General features: G+C 46.7%; 1 protein-coding gene across 1 annotated transcript in view; it reads left to right on the top strand.

The window, feature by feature from the left end:
• Positions 1-17643, top strand: part of MCUB (mitochondrial calcium uniporter dominant negative subunit beta) — a 61650-nt gene that overhangs the window by 30329 nt on the left and 13678 nt on the right. The window contains exon 2 of the mRNA XM_029077036.1: positions 16876-16951. Within this exon, the coding sequence (XP_028932869.1) occupies positions 16876-16951 (76 nt within the window). The remainder of the gene's footprint in view (positions 1-16875; positions 16952-17643) is intronic.

The following is a 17643-nucleotide window of genomic DNA, read 5'->3' as shown; positions in this document are numbered from 1 at the left end:
GCTGCCCACTCAGGGCTCCTTTCCTGGCAAGCTCCCCGCCATTGAAAGGAAGCTCCTCGGCCGATCATGCTTTAAGGAAGTAAATAAAGATTAAAAGCAGGCCGACTGACTCCCGGTGCATTTTAGTCAGTGTTTACATATCCCTTGTAGTTGAGCTGACCCCGATGGAATGCTCTTATTGGGATTTTAGACATGTACGGTCACTGGGAGCGGATTGCCGGCAAAAAGCTTGGGGCTTATACGAACTGCTCCAAACTGAAAGTCGTGATTTCGTTTTTGTCTTTTCCACACACACCAACCCCTCCCCCCACCCCACGATCGTAACAGCACGAACCACAGGGCAGCAAAAGTAGGGCAGGGAAGATGGATTTGGGAGCAAGAGCAAATTGAATCTGTAATCATTCTTGTTTGGCAATAAACAGTAGCAATGCAAGCCCTTTATTGTTGCCTGGAGAAGTATCTGTCACAGGATCAGGACCCAGTTGAACTGAGGTCCCTGAGACTGTGGAAAATACCGACCAGCCAGTTTTCTGATTATTATTCCTTTTCCCTTCCGGCGGTTTATTTCTCGGCTAATTTTTCAAGTCTGGCACAGATGTCATTTCTACTACAAGACCTTTCACGAGGCAGGCTCGTATATTTGAAAACTTACAACTTGCGACTTGAGAGATTTCTCACTTGTGTGCTCTGCTGTTTTTCCCCTTTGCCGCTGTTAATCCCCCATTAAGAAGCACCCGTGAATCGATGAGGATCTTGCCACGTTAGGCCCCGGGGCAGGTGATTTTTCGGGAAACGATCTGGTGCGCGCTGGAGCCATCCCATCGGGTGCGTCTGTGTACGTATCCATCAGGAATTCATTTCGGTGTCTGTCTCTTCCTCTGGTCCGGAAGCTCCTTGTGAGCTTCTGTCAACTCCATTGTGTCACCCTCTCCCAACCGCTTACTACGGTGCTGTGCTCAATAAATACCACTGATTGATCGGGTGGAGGCCCCCGAGCCCCCGGACTTCAGCCCGGAGAGCCCCCGCATTCATACAGTCCTGACTGTAGTTTGAGTTTTTCCGAAAGATTTTGAAAACGAGGACTCTCTAAAGGTTTCCCCGTGCATTCCCAATTTGCTACTCATTGTACCGTTGCTCCGTTACTTGTCTGCTGTGTGACCTTGGGCAAGTCACCCAACTCCTCTTTGCCTCGGTTTCCCAACTGTAAAATGAGGATACCTGTTCTCCCACCTACGTAGACCGTGAGCCCCATGTGGGACAGGGACTCCGTCCGACCTAATTAGCTTGTGCCTATCCAAGCACTTAGATCAGTGTATGGCACATAGTAAATGCTTAGCAAATACCAGAAAAAAAAAGGTTGATAATTGATCATTAGCCCATTAGATTTGAAATCTATTAAACTGTGAAATATATGGATTTCTTTGCAGTAATTTTTTTAGTCACCTTAAACACTCTGTTTTGGAAGAAACTTGGGAGTTTCTGTTTCTGATTTATATAGTAATAATAATAATAATAATAATAATTGTGCTATTTGTCAAGCGTTTACAGTTTGCGAAGCACTGCGCCAATAGATACAAGGTAGATACAAGGTAATCAGATCCCACTTGGGGCTCGCAGCCTAGGTAGGAAGGGAGAACAAGTATTGAGTCTCCATTTTACAGATGAGGGAACTGAGGCACAGTGAAGTGTCAGTACAGTGCTCTGCACACAGTAAGCACTCAATAAATATGATTGAATAAATGAACGAAATCTCTCGAACCAAGGTTATGTAACAGGTATGTGGTGAAGTCAGGATTAGAACCCAAGACCTCGGACTCCCAGGCTGTTGCTCTTTCCACTAGGCCATGCTGCTTCCCTTTGTGAGAAAAGGTTGGTTGGAAACAGGTAGAGTAGGGCTAATCGAACTGTGGGATATGGTGATTATTTGGACCGATCTCATTGAATGGTGACCCTGAGCTGACACTATTTCTCTTAATACTACCATTTGATTATGAAACTATACTTTTTTAAGGTATTTGTTAAGCACGCACAATGTGCCAAGTGCTGTACTAAGCACTAGGGTAGATACAAGTTAATCGGATTGGACCTAGCCCATGTCCCGCAAGGAGCTTACAGTATGAGTCCCCATTTTACAGATGAGGTAACTGAGGCACAAAGAAGTTAAACAATAATAACGTTGGCATTTCTTAAGTGCTTACTATGTGCAAAGCACTGTTCTAAGCACTGGGGAGGATACAGGTGATCAGGTTGTCCCACAGTCTTAATCCCCATTTTACAGATAAGGTAACTGAGGCACAGAGAAGTGAAGTGACTTGCCCAAAGTCACACAGCTGACAAGCAGCGGAGCCGGGACTTGAACCCATGATCTCTGACTCTCCAGCCCATGCTCTTCCCACTGAGCCACGCCATTTCTCTAAATAATCATAATGTCGGTATTTGTTAAGCGCTTACTATGTGCATAGCACTGTTCTAAGCGCTGGGGGATACAAGGTGATCAGGTTGTCCCCCGTGGGGCTCACAGTCTTGATCCCCATTTTACAGATGAGGTAACTGAGGCTCAGAGAAGTGAAGTGACTTGCCCAAAGTCACACAGCTGACAAGTGGTGGAGCCAGAATTAGAACCCATGACCTCTGACTCCCAAGCCCTTGCTCTTTCCACTGAGCCACGTTGCTTCTCTAAATGACTTGCCCAAGGTCACACAGCAGACCTGTGGCGCAGCCGGGGTAAGAACCCAGATCTTTCGGACTCCCGGGCCCGTGCTCTAGCCACTAAGACACTCCTTCTCAGACTTTTTAAAAAGTCTACAAGGCTCTCTGGAGTTCAGTTCATCTAATAAAAAGGCCGAGGTAAGCGATTCCTATCTTTCGGAGTTGTGAGACTGTAGCCGCTCAGGTGTTTTGGCTGGATAGTTTTAATTTCGACTTGGGAAACTGAATTATGGGCTCAAGGGTGCAATGATTTTTGTAGCTTATTTCTGTGTTCTGAGCTAAACTGCGGGTTCCACACAACAGCTGAGGCACAGTTGAGTCAGTACCATTGGCTACAGCTGTTGGCAGTTAAAGTCGAGTTTGATCTAGAGTTAAACAGAAGCTGGCCTCAGCGTTTGGATTTACTGCTACGGGTTTGAATTGTCGAGAGGTCTATTTGGGGAAGCATGGTAACATTTGTCCTGGCAATATTCGTGCTGTGTGAAATATATTTTAATCAGCTTGTAGTTAGATTGATTTTTGTATTTCACCCCTGCACGAAGCAAAAGTAAATTTACTCTTACAGTATTTAATGAGAAATGGAGGAGGAAGAGGGGAAGGGGGATTATGGAGGTGGCAGAGAAAAATGATGATACTAAATAGCCCATGTTGAATTACTGGACAGATGATTCTGTCCACAGGTTTGCTAATCTGAGTGATGGCGACAGTCCAGCGCTTAGAACAGTGCCTGGTACATGGTAAGTGCTTAACAAATACCATAAAAAAAAAAGATATTGCAGGCACCGTTAGGGGGACCTTACTGGATGTTTTCCATTTCTTATCTTTTGACCTTCTGCTGGAATTTATTTTTATGGGAAGTATTTTGTCCTTCTATGGAGGCTATTAATATGAACCGTAAATGAGCCTGAGCCGTGTAACCGGGTGAAATTCTCAAACGAGTAATCAGCTTGTGTCTCAAAGATCTATTTGTGAGAAACAAGGGAGGGGTTTTTTTTAAATTTTATTAAATTTTAGAAGTAGGATTTAGTAGTGGTAAAGAAGCACTTTAGAGGCACCTAAGAATTTTACCTTGCTATAATTCAGTGTCCTCGTATTTAAAATGGGGATGACACCTGGTCTCTCTGCCTCTTAGGCTGTGAACCCTACAGAAACCAGTGGTTTTTTCCTCTACAGAGAATGTGCAGTTGCCTGCCAGTCTATCGTAAAATGATCAAAAACTTGATTGTACCTGTAATCGCTTTTTGCAGCTTTCCCTTTACTTGGGCAAAAATTAGGCTTTTATGTCTGAATATTGAAGGCTAAAAAAGGGCCTCAGAATCCATCTCCTGCAAACTCTTCAACTCATCCAATCACACCCTTAGCCAGATATGGAACCCTCCTGATTTTTCTCCCCTTTCCTCTCCGCATGACATTTGAGGTCATTCAGTACCTGAGCAGGTGCTGGAAATAGGCAACTGAATGACATTTGACGGTTATGTGAGTGAAAGGAACCAGTTTGCTTGAAACCAGCTCTTCTTTTGAGTGTTCAGTAGATTGGGCAGAACCAGCCAGGCTTAAGGTCTTCACCGAAGACATGAGGATGGGCCCTGGGCATCTAATTCAGTCAGTCAATCATATTTATTGAGCGCTTACTGTAGAGCACTGTACGAAGTGTTTGGAAGAGCACAATGTAACAGGCACATTTCTTGCCCCAAAAGAGCTTACAGTCTAGAGGGATGTGAGGCCATTTCAGACCGTGCTTCTGCCCACCAGAGTAGGCCGGCGAGTGGACGGGGAGGAAGTGTCGAATCGGATTTGGACCTCTTGGCCCTATTGGCTTCCTGGAAAACTCGAGATCAACCGCTCCTCTCTCTTTTTTGGGTCTCATTGTCTTCTGAATTTGCTCTAGACTCTTCAGGTCCTCAGTCCAACAGAGCAGATTGCGCATCAGAAGAGCCCCAGGTTGGTCGTCCCACTTACAGCCCGCAGGTTTGGGCGGCCAAAATCTCACCGAGAGGCCTGACAGGCTGACTAGCTGCCAGCTCCCTCGTAGTAGCACCGAGGTCATTAGCCTTGACGGCTTCCACTCTGCAGCCAGGTAGGAATTGGGTCAGCATTACTGTTTCCATTTTATAGGAGAAACAGGGGCGTATGGCAGTTCGGTGATGTTCAGGTTCACGCAAGTGAATGGCAGAGCCGGAGTAAGAACCCAGGCCCCCTGACTCTTAACCCAGGTGTGTCTTCACTGAGACATTCGTTCTCCCAAACAGCAATCTCTCTGAAGTCAAGGCAGACTTGGGGGGAAAGGCACTCCCAAAAGACCATTTCTGTACAAGATCCTTGCCTAAGGCAGAGCTAAATTGTCAACTTTTGTTTTCCGGGGAAGGACTGTTTCAGGCCCAAAGCTTGTTTTCCCTTAGAATTACTCTGACTGCTTGTTTGACCGGTCAATCCTCAGAGATAAACGCTACCTTTTAAAGTCCACAATTCCAAAGTTGTTATTCTTACAGAGGTCATCTCACCCCAAGGTTACCGTCGATCCCTCTTCACATCCCACCGGGGGAACTTCAGAACGGCTTCTCTGAGCTCCGTCTTCGACCGCTCAGTGGTTCCTTCCCCACTGCTTTCAGGCTCACGTCTCTCCTCTCCTCTGTGAAAAATCTCTCTCCTCTTGACTCAGCTCCCTCCAACTATCACCCCATCTTCCTCCTACCCACCAAAATCTCTCCAAACTTCTCCAGCGAGTTATTTACACCCACTACCTCCGCTTCCTCTCCTCCAGTTCTCTCCTCGGCCCCTTCCAATCTGGCTTCTGTCCCCTTCACTCCACTGAAATGGCCCTCTCTAAAGTCACCAGTGACCACCTTGCCAAATCCAATGGACTCTACTCCATCCTGATCCTTCTCAACCTCTCAGCTGCCTTCAACAGTGACGACCATTGCCTTCTCCTGGAAATACCATTCAACTTCAGCTTCTCTGACACTGTCCTCTCCTGGTTCTCCTCTTATCTCCCTAGCCACTCCTTCTCAGCCCCTTTTGCAGGCACCTGCTCTGCCTCCTGACTTCTAACTTTGGAAGGCCCTCAAGGCTCAGTTCTGGGTCCCCTTCTATTCTCCGTCTACACTCACTCCTTTGGAGAACTCATTCACTCCCCGTGGCGTCAACCACCATCTCTGTACGGACCGTGCTCAGATCTACCTCTGCAGTCCTGACCTCTTGTTTGCAGTCTCGCATTTCCTCCTGCCCTCAGGACGCCTCTGCTTCGATGTCCTGTCAACATCTCAAACTGAACGTAGGCAGAACAGAACTTTTCATCTTCCCTCCCCAATCTTTCCCCTCCCTGTAGGCAACACCACTATCTTCCCTGTCTCACAAACCCATAACCTTGGCATTTTCCTTGACTCATCTCTCTCATTCAACCCAGATATTCAATCTGTCACCAACCTCACTAAAATCCATGCTTTCCGTCCAGCCAGACAGCTACTTCACTGGTCCAAGCAATTACTGTATCCTGCCTTGACTATTGCATCAGCCTCCTCGCTAACCTCCCTGCCTCCTGCCTTTTTCCACTCCATTCCTTACTTCTCTCTGCTGCCTGGGTCATTTTTCTAAAAATAAGTCCAGTTTACATCTCTCCCACTCCTCAAAAGCATCCGATGTTTTCCCACCCACCGCCGCATCCGACGAACTCCTTATAACTGGCTTTACAGCACTCAGTCACCTTGATGTCCCCTTCATCTTCCCTCACTGACTTCGTATTACAACCCAGCATGCTCTCTGTACCTCCATCCTGCCTTTCTCACCACCAGCTCCTTGCCCATGTCCTCCCTCTAGGCTGAAACTCTCACCCATTTCCCATACAACATACCACCACTCTCCATACCTTCAAAGGCTTTTTAAAATCACATCTCCAAGAGGCCTTCCCCGACCAAGCCCTCATTTCCCCAACTCCCTCTCCCTTCCTCATTGCCTACATACTTGGATCTGTACCCTTTAAGCACTTGATAATCACCGCCCTCTCATCCCCAAACATTTATGTATGTATCCGTAATTCATTTTAATGTCCATCTCCCCCTGAAACTGTAAACTCCCTGTGGGCAGGGATTGTACCTACCAACTCTGGTGTGTTCTTTCAAGTGCTTAGTACGATTCTCTTTACACAGTAAGCGCTCAATAAATATCATTGATTGGAAGATTCCCCAAGGGCAGGGATCTATCACTATTTCTATCACGTGTTCCCAAACTCCAAAACACCGTTCTACAGGTAGGAGTTCATGTTGTTGCCATTGACGACGGTGATGTTGGCTTGGAACCAGGAGCTCCCTTTTATACCCACCCCTTCCCACCCCACTCTCCCGCTGACAAGCCTCGGGCACCTTTTATGTGGCCCTCCTCAGGCCTCAAAATCCGAAGATGAAACTCCAGCCAAAATAATTGTCCTCCCGAGGATCGGGGAAAAGGGGATAAGGAAGGAAGAGGGAAGCATTGACACCCACAAGCAAAAGAGGGGCCACAGCAAATTTAAACACACTTAACTACCATCTAGTACAGTGAAATATCCTTCAAAGACAATTCGGAGGAAGCAAATATAGAGGAAATCAATGGAAGAATGGAAAACCTTAATTAAGCCTTAAAAAAGAAGACATTCTGATTGCTGCTGTCTCCAACTGGGTACGTAGCTTTGACAGCCCTCCCCACCCCCCCAACCCCGCCTTGGGGGTCCTTTCCTCTTCTTTTGAAACAAAAAGAAAGAGAATATTGATTTCCCTAAGCCCTGGGGTATAATACAAATGCTGGGGTTCTAATGCTGAAAAGAAAAAGGTTATCCCTTTATTAAGATCAATGAAGCTATTATCTTCAAACATTTTCTTAAATGGGCATGGTACAAGGCACAATTTAGCTGGGCGAACCAATTATGATTCACCCAGTTTTCTCCCTGTCCATTCAATTTTTCCCCATCCGCTTCCCTCGAATTCTGTTCCATTTTCCAAAGGAAAGCAGGAATTAGGTTTCATGCCTCCTGGGGGAATCGGTAGATAAAAAGATGCCTGCCTTTACTCAGCCTTCTCTGACGGTGACAGTGTTTCCAGAGGCAGTCGAGCAGGGAAGTGGCACAGTTCTTGAAATTGTGATGGTTGTTTTGTCTGTCTCTGTTGGAACCTGCCTCTGCTGCCAACTTCAGCCCCAGCTGCAGTCAGAAAAAGTCTAATTGCTTGCTTCCTGAATATGCTGTTTCTGTTGGTGGTGGTGGTACTTTTTAGGCACTTACTATGTGCCAGGAACCGTACTGAGTGCTGAGGTAGAAAGTAATTAGTTTGGGCACAATCCCTGTTCCAAGTAGGGCTCACAGTCTTAATCTCCATTTTACAGATGAGAATACTTGGAACTGAACTACTGTTCCACATGATTGAAAAAGGGTTTGAAGACAGGCACAAGTTAGAATTCAAATTCTCTTGAGAGAAATCTAAAGTAAAGTAAGCAAAATTATAAGGGACTGTTTGGGGGGTGGGGGCAGATGGGACTGGCATAGATGAAGGAAAAATAAAAGAAATTAGTGCCAAGGTCAAGGTTGACTAGTGTGAAGGGAATTTCTGATAATCCATTACAGTCTCTGTTGCCTTCATATTGTAGTTGAGGGAAACCAAAGTGTGTCTGTTTCAGAAAATTTGCTGTAATATCTTCCAGTTGCCTGGATGTTTTCATACTTCCAGCTGGTCATTTTTTACAGAAATTGGAGAGCAAAGGTCGAGTCGTATGCACCGACGACTAAAATCTGTAACTTCTAAAATTTTAACTGATGCAGGGTAGTTGCTGAAATTCAGGTTTGCATAGTTGAGCAGCATCTTTTCTTTTGTCCTTTTTTTTTTTCTGTCCTTCATTGCCCCTGAAACCTGAATACCTTAAAACCACAAAGGAAAGCTTGTGCTGTGTGCCGGGTCGGTGCGGACAGGACCCGTCTCCAGCGGCAAAACATCGAGCAAGCTTCGGTTAGGAAATAAAACGTGCAGTTGGAGCTGAGTTCTAGCAGTGTTCATGATTGAGCAGTGACCCCAGACTGAATGAATTTAGTACGCCGACACGGATTTCTATCCAGAACAGCCACCCCTGGACCCAACATCCCTACTACAAGCAAAGTGTGGGCAAATCGATTTACCATTTACCTCTTGTGTTACTTCAAGCCTGTGCGTGATCTATAGTCCGGGATTCGCCAAGCTTTTAAAGAAGGCTTGCAAAGCCCTTTAAACGCTCAGATTTGGCAGGCTTGATCATTTTGCCTTAGGTAAGCGTATGTGATGTCTTTGTGTTCACTGTCTTGGTTGTGAACACGGGCTGATTTTCTTGTAAATAATGAAAGATGCTCCTGAACTCACTGTATTTTAAGAGATCAATTTAGGGGTAACTGGAGTGCTGCCTTTTTATGTCTTTGGGGCTCCTGTTTCTGCCTAAGCCTGAATTGGATCGCTAATCGTGACTTCAAAGACTTTTGTGGCCATTAGGTACCAAAATCTAAACCTCCTTTCCTCACCTTGCTCGGGGAAGCTTTCCCAATCTTTTTACCTCCTCAGCTCCACCTTACTTCCAGTTTAATTCTGCCGTTGTTCCAGTTTAAAACATCTTTCTTTCCTTAGTAACAGTGATAGTACTTATTAAGCACTTATTACGTTCCGTGCACTCTTCTAAGTGTGGTGGTTAAAGCGTCGTAATCAGATTGGACATAATCCTTGCTCCACAGTGGGACCACAGTCTAAAGGGAAGCAGAACGGGTACTTTCTGCCCATTTTACGGATAAGGTAACTGAAACCCATTTACTTGCCCGAGGTCACCCAGCAGATGAGAAACAGAGGTAGGATTGAACCCAGGTCTCCTGCCTCCCAGTTCCATGCTCTTTCCACTAAGCCAAGCTGGCTCCCATTTTTAGTGGTTTGGTTTGGATTCCTTTTCAGAATGTGGGGTTTTGAGAAAATGGGATATGAACTTATCTGGCCCTTTGGGCGTGGCTGCTCTTTTTGTTACTGCGAAGGAGAAAGCTCTGTTGACGTCTAGGTGCTACATTTGGCCGCGTGAAGTGACAGGAGTTTGACCGGCTGGATAATTGGTCTATGTCTCTTGTCTTAAAAAATTTGCTTCCAATTTATTTTTCCTTATTACCATAAGTTATCTGCGGACTCACATTTCACAGGTTTTGTCAAAGCCCGTTAGCTATTAAGCGCTTTAACGCCACAGTCCGTGGATGGTAAAAATTCTGCGCTGAACTCTCGGGTTCCAAATCAGTCACTTTTGATTTTTAGCGGGACCATCACAGGTATTTATTTAGGCCTCCTCCAGGCCGATCCCTGGACGAAGTACCGAGAAAAGTACGGTGAATGCAGGCCGTCCTCAGTCTTAAGATGTGTCGAGGTCCCACAGGTGACAATTACATTGCTAAATTCGTTCCTTGTTTCACTCTTACAACAGGTGAATGTTGACTTTATAACACTTCCCTCCTTTATGGCACTAGAACCGGGAGTGTGGGGTGGCGAGGGATGCAAAGGTGCCTCGAGGATGGGGGGAAGCTATTTAAAGAGCCATGATGGGGGAGAAAGTTTAGAGAGAGAGAACACAGCGGGCAGAGCGGGAAGCAGAAGGATTGCCGACTGCCAGGCAGAGCAGAGCTGCTCCCTTCTAAGCCTGGCCTCCGAACTAGCTCAGTTTTGCCAAGCCCAAGTTGAAAGTTGGGGGCAGGGTGTCGCTCGGGGGGCGGGGGGAGAGAAGGCCCCCCCAGCCTTCCCTGGGTTCCAGACCCCAGGAACAAGGGGAAGGGGAGGGTGTCCAAGACAAAACAGGGTCTCCAGTACTCCCGCTTTTGACCACAATCTCTGGAATTCAGGCAATAGCACGAGTCTCCGGTCGGCCACTCTGTGGTACCTCTGAATTTTGTGTTCGGGTCTCTCCACACCTGCAACAAACTTCCTCTGTGGCAGATCTAGAAAGCCTCTACGTTCTCAAAATCTTCCGTGAGGAGATCATCCCTTGGTCAGGGAAGGTGTCTCCCAATTTGGTTGTATTAAACTCTCCCAAGTGCTCAGTACAGTGCTGTGAACACAGTAAGTGCTCAATAATTACCAGTGATGGATTGATCGACCCCATCTCACAGTTGGTACTCGCCGCAGGTGTCTCCCAGCAGGCCCCTGTTCCTTCTTGTTTTAGACCGTTTCGCGTGGCTTAGTGGAAAGAGCCCGGGCTTGGGAGTCAGAGGTCGTGGGTTCGTGGGTCCGCCACTTTGGGCCTTTGACTTTGGGCCAGTCACTTTCTTAACTTCTCTGTGCCTCAGTTACTTCATCTTGTAAAATGGGGATTAAGATTGTGAGCCCCTCATGGGACAAGCTGATTACCTTGTCTGTACCACACTGCTTAGAACAGTGCTTGGCACATAGTAAGGGCCTTAAATACTATCATCATTATTGTTATTATTTAAATTGTTCGGTCCTACTGGCTTGCTCACCTTACAGCAGCTGCCAAGTATCCATCCAACTGTCGTCCATTCTCCTTCTGGGTTTCCTTTACTGTTCAGCTTCCATGTTGTGAGCTGACTGCGTTCCATGACCGCACTGTTGGGGAACTTGACATCGAGGATGGTACGTGGGTTAAATTGCTCAAGTAATGGCTTCTGTTGCCAGCCCTGGGCTAGAGGCCTACTAGAACGCACACTTGGTTCTGAAGCTTAATGCTTCCTTGTCTTGCACTCCGTCGAAACCACGCTAGCCTACCTCTTTGTCTGTTCAGGCCTCGTCAGAGAGTGCTTTGTTTAGGTAGTTGGGCATTAATCTGTGGGTTGTCGATGAAAATCTCTGGTGTCCGGGAGAGAGACGTCATGACTAACTGGCACAGCGGCCGTAAACCTTGTTTGAGAGTATCTTTCCCAAAGGGCTTTGGTCTTTAAATCCTCTTACGTCCCTAGCTTTCATGTGGTGACCCCGGGAAGGGGGAAGAGGAAGGAGATTTTGGCACAAAAACCTGGCCCAGTTAGATCGTTGCGGATCATTCTTCATGTTATTTTTTCATCTTGCCTCACATTTCCTTTTTCTTTTGAAATGGCAAACATACAGAGATTTGCACCCTCTAGGTAAGACCTCAAACTGAGTATTTTTCTGGTCAATCTTCTCTCTACCCATCATTGTCCCATTTATAGTATAGCTCTGAGAAAACATTAAATCACGATACCCTGGCTTCCACACCTGGACAACAAGACTTTAGGCAACTGTTTTCTGGGTATGTTTTTTCCCCTTTATTCTCCGATGTTTAGCTTATTTCTCAGAGCCATCTGGGGCGAATTACTTGATCTAATGAGATCTCTGGCAAACAACTGAGAGCTCCTGAAGAATGGTTGTAATAATGTAGTTCTCTCCCTTGTGGAAGGGGTGAATTGTAGCTCTATCTTATTATTGAAAGCTTCGCACCGAGACCAGTTTTAGATGGCGAACCTTTGCAGTTGTGTAATTAAAGTAGCTCCAAAAAATGCTTCTGTTTCAGAAGAGACTTCTTTTTCCTTTTGTATGCTGATACCTGATTATTGCTTTTCAAGAGAGAACTACGAATAGAGACTGTTTTTATCTGATTTATATTTACGACTCTAAGCGGACCACTTCTTGTGGTCGTTCAGCGTGCTCCAGTGTCTCATCTCTTTCCAAAAAGTGAATGCCGGGGGATTTGCCGTTTCCGTATGAAAGTGCTCCGTGCGTGTTGCTGTCAGCCACCTTTGTATGGCATCTAAGGTGGCGATTCTTGTGCCTCCAATTTACAAATCCATATTTCACTTACCACCACTCTCCCCGTCTTCCAAGCCTTATCAATCAGTCTGTCGATGGTATTTATTAAGTGTTTACTATGTGCGGAGCAGTGTTGTAAGCGTTCGGGAGGGTACAATGCAAGAGAATTAGGCCCGTTGCCTGCCCATAATGAGCTTCTAGTCTAGAGAGGGTGACAGAGAGGGTGACAGACAGTCAGATCTCCTCCAAGAGGCCTTCCCCGATGGAGCCCTCTTTTTCCCCCTACTCCCTCTCCCTTCTGCAGTTGGATCTGTATCTATCCTTTAAGCACTTAGCGGCATGGCTCAGTGGAAAGAGCACGGGCTTTGGAGTCAGAGGTCATGGGTTCGAATCCCGGCTCGGCCACTCGTCAGCCGTGTGACTTTGGGCAAGTCACTTCACTTCTCGGTGCCTCGGTTACCTCATCTGTAAAATGGGGATTAAGACTGTGAGCCCCACGTGGGACAACCTGATTCCCCTGTGTCTACCCCAGCGCTTAGAACGGTGCTCGGCACATAGTAAGCGCTTAACAAATACCAACATTATTATTATTATTATTATTAATGTTCACCCCACCTTCAGCCCCCCAACACTTGTGCAATAAATTGCAATTTATTTGTATTGGTCAGTCACCCCCGCTCTGGACTGTAAGCTCCTTATGGGCAGGGATCTTGTCTACCAACTCTGTTGTATTGTACTCTCCCAAGCGCCTAGTACGGTGCTCGGCGCCCATTACAGCGCCCCTATACCATTCCTTGATCGATCGCTTGACCCGAGGCCGAACACTGTCCGTCTACCTGTCTGTGACTCGGGGCGGTAACCGGGCCAGAGAGCGGCTCCTCCTTGAAAACAGTGGGCAAGAAGGCCGTCTCTCTGTCAGTCCCCGATGCCCTCACTGAGAGAGTTGCTGTCTTGAGGCCGAGCCCACGGGCGCCTTTGCTCCAGAGGCAACGGGAGCCACATCTGATCCCAAGAAAAGCTGTTGCTACTATTACCTAGCAGCGTGGCTCAGTGGAAAGAGTCCAGGCTTGGGAGTCAGAGGTCCTGGGTTCTAATCCCGTCTCCGCCACTTGTCAGCTGTGTGACTTTGGGCAAGTCACCTAAGTTCTCTATGCCTCAGTTACCTCCTCTGGAAAATGGGGATTAAGACTGTGAGCCCAACGTGGGACAATCTGATTACCTTGTATCCCCCCCAGTGCTTAGAACGGTGCTTGGCACATAGTAAGCGCTTAACAAATACCAACATTAGTATTATATAAAAGTCGGTGCTCTGCACACGGAAAGCACTCAGCAAATATCGTTGCTCGGTTAAGTGCTCAATAAATACCGTTGATGGATATTTCCGATCTTCTTTTGGGATCGCAAATCAAAGACGGTGCTCTGCACAAGGAAAGCACTTAATAAATACCATCGCCTGGATAGGTGCTCTATGAATACTATTGATTGATACTTCCAATCACCTTTTGTGGGTGCGAACTGCATATAAAAGACTTTTCACGTTTTCCTATGAGTAAATGCCATTGGGACCGCTTTGGAAACCCAATCCATCAGGCTGATTGGGTTACTACATTTTACCTTCTGCCCGCTGGGCCGCCGTGCTAGTGACTAAACAGGAAAGGCGTGTTGTGGGTTATATTAGGTTATTTGCCTGGCCCCGCTCCAGGATAAACCAATCACTTGTTTGGCCGTGAAAGCTGGCCTTCCTTTAGGTGTTTCTCGGTCACCGTGATGCCAGATTTCTGACTTTAGTGATTTTTCTCCATTACACGTTCACTTTTCCTCGTCCGGACTGCTTCCTAATTGTTGCATATGTTTGGGTGTGCTTTTTCTTTGTTCCTCCATAATTAACTTTCAGACCTGTGTCCAGGAGACTGCATTTTCCAAAAGTTGCCTAATTAATGGTCTCCACCTCGCCGAACCTGGTTCCACGGATCATTGCTGATGAGAAAAATTGGCTTTTGTTTCTTTCGCTAGGAGTCTCATGAGAAATTGTTCTCCATAAACTAAAGAAGCCCGGCTACAGCACATAGAGGATTTCATCAGACACTCTTTTCCACCTTTGACACTAGTAATTTTAGCAGCACACACTCCCTGCTTCGGAGACATTCCGTCTCCTTAACTGCTGACTTGGCTTTTAAGCCAGCAGTCTTTGTGCTCCGGTTGTCTTGATTTGAGCAGTGACCCTCTAATTACAGCTGTATGTGTGTGTGTGCGAATTATGCACACATTGCTTTGGTTCATTTTGTTTGGAGAGATGAGTGAGAAAAACTATACCTCATAAGAGGAGTTCTTTCCTTTTCTTCCATTCTCCAGAACACTCACTCACAATAAATGACTTTTTTTTTCAGCCCCAAGTGGGATGGGGATGAAGATGGAGGATGATCAGAGGGCTAAGAAGGGTGGGGGGGGAAGAAACAGGAAAGGGAAACGGGGAAGTGACCGTCAGAAGGAGAGTAGCAAACCGATAGACGTTCCGTCACACAACAACTGTCCTTTAAGTGTGTGAAGAAGATGATAGGAAAAATATAACGGCCATCTGTTCTCGGTCTGCCTCTCTTCCTCATCGATACACAACAAAAAGAAAGGGGTTTGAAATAGAGCAGTTGAGAGAGAATCATGTTAGTAAGCTCCTCGTGGTCAAGGAACCTGTCTACCAACTCTGTTATACTGTCCTCTCCCAAGCTGTTAGTACAGTGCTCTGCACACAATAAGTGCTCAATAAATACGAGTGATCGAGAGATTGTAATTGTTGTTGAAACCCTGAAGTGAGCATAGGAGCTTTCCTCAGGGCATTAATCAATCAATTGCATTTTTTGAGCACTAACTGAGTACAGATTACTGTACTACGTGCTTGGAAGAGTATTTTATAAGAGTTGGTAGACACATTCCCTGCCCACGGCGAGCTTACAGTCTGGAGGAGGCTTACAGTCTAGAGAAAGAGAGCGCTACCCACTTTTCTGCCTAGGATATGCGTAACTTTTTAATGAAGTTTCTCCGGAGGCCCAAGTGAATCTGCATCAGTGTGAATCTTTCTTGACCTTTCTTGTGGGTGTTTTTCCAGAATTCTCCACCCATTTGCCTTAAAACCAACTCCCAAGTAGGACCGTAAGCCCGTCAAAGGGCAGGGACCGTCTCTATCTGTTACCGATTTGTCCATTCCAAGAGCTTAGTACAGTGCTCTGCACATAATAAGCGCTCAATAAATACTATTGAATGAACGAACATCTCAAGCCTAGTCAGAATGGGTTTGAAACTTGGGTTCGTGCTCTAGATCTCTGCCCGGCACCTTTAAATAACAACACATGACGTAGAAAGCTGTGTCTTGCACTTCCACAACATCCGAAACGTCGGTGATGAATTCCAGATGTCGAGGCCAGCGGGCTCCTCGCTGCCCCTTTCGGTACAGATGCCTGGATCCCAGTGCGTCTCTCAGACCATAAGCGTAACGAAGCCGTGTGGCCTGATGGAAAGAGTAAGGGCCTGGGAGTCAGCGGACCCGGGTTCTAATCCTGGCTCCGCCACTTGTTTGCCGGGCGATCTGGAGCGAGTCACTTTGCTTCTCTAGGCCTCAGTTCCCTCGTCTGCAAAATGGGGCCTCCTTCATTCATTTATTCAATCGTATTTATCGAGCGCATACTTGGTGTAGAGCACTGTACTGACACTTCTCTGTGCCAGTGTACTAAGCACTTAAATAAAGATAAAATAAATTGTGGTATTTAAGCGCTTACTGTGTGCAAAGCACTGTTCTAAGTGCTGGGGGATACAAGGTGATCAGGTTGTCCCACGTGGATCTCACGGTTTTAATCCCCATTTGACAGATGAGATAACCGAGGCACAGAGAAGTTAAGTGACTCGCCCGCAGTCACACAGCTGACTAGCGGCGGAGCCGGGATTAGGACCCGTGACCTCTGACTCCCAAGCCTGCGCTCTTTCCACCGAGCCACGCGGATCTGAGCCCCATGTGGGACCTGATGATCTCGGGTCTACCCTGGCACTCAGCACACTGCCTGGCATATAGTAAGCACTTAACCAATACCACTATCGTTATCACTGCCGTCGTTACTGTCACCGCCCGTGGAGCTGAGAAAGGCCAGTGTTTTCCTCCTGGTGTTTAGTGATGTTCTCCCCTCTTAGGAAGCCTAAAGCCATTACAGGAACCTCCAAGAGTATTCGAGGAAGGTAGCGATGTGATCCGTCACCTGGTTCTCTAAGTGCTTCACTTTCTGAAGGGGCTTCTTCCATCCCGACTGCCCCGTTGGATCATCTTACCGGAATGTCGGTGCTGCCTCAGCACCCGGGGTAGAAGGGGAATCTCCGGGGAAAGGACTTTCCGTTCTACTCTTAGGTGGTGGGGGGGTTTTTTGGTTGTTTGTGTGTGTTTATGCAAAAATCTCTATTGCAGATGCTGCGTTTGAGGCCAAGGGGAAATCTGAATTTCCACAGATGGTCATTTTACAGCACGTTGACACCACCTGATGGTAAGCCTGCTTATTACTCCTCCCCAGCGTGGCATTCCATCGCTCTGTCCACCCCTTGCAAGAAAACGGGAGGCTCTGAATTTTCTCTCTTGACTGCACAGTGGCATGTCGTTTATTATTAGTAGTAGTAGTATCATCATCATTCATCTCATTGTTACTGTATTTGTTGAGCAGTCCCTTCTGCGTCACCCTGACGTGCTCCCTCTATTCATCCCCCCACCCCCAGCCCCACGGCACTTAAATATCGGTAATTTATTTATTTATATTATTGACTGTCTTCCCCTTTAGACTGTATGCTTATTGTGAGTAGGGGAATGTGCCTGCTCATTCATTCGTTCGATCGTATTTATCGAGGGCTTGCCGCGTGCAGAGGCCGGTACTGTTGCAACACGGTACAACAAAAAACAGACACATTCCCTGCCCTCAGTGAGCCTACATCGAGACGGGGAGACGGTCATTAATAATATAAACAAATAATATTGTTAATCTGTACTCTCCCAAGCGCTCGGTACAGTTCTCTGCACACAGTAAGCACTCGGTAAATAAGATTGACTAAGCGCTGGCGCAGTAATAATAAATTAAGCCTTAAACTATGTGCCAAGCTCTGTTCTAAGCTCTGGGATAGGTAATGACGTTGGACACGGTCCCTGTCCCAAATGGGATTCTCCCTCTTAATCCCCATTTTTCAGATG

The sequence above is a fragment of the Ornithorhynchus anatinus genome, chromosome 12 (assembly GCF_004115215.2).
Source record: "Ornithorhynchus anatinus isolate Pmale09 chromosome 12, mOrnAna1.pri.v4, whole genome shotgun sequence".
In the NCBI taxonomy this organism is placed as follows: domain Eukaryota; kingdom Metazoa; phylum Chordata; class Mammalia; order Monotremata; family Ornithorhynchidae; genus Ornithorhynchus; species Ornithorhynchus anatinus.
This window is presented reverse-complemented; position numbering and strand designations above follow the sequence as displayed.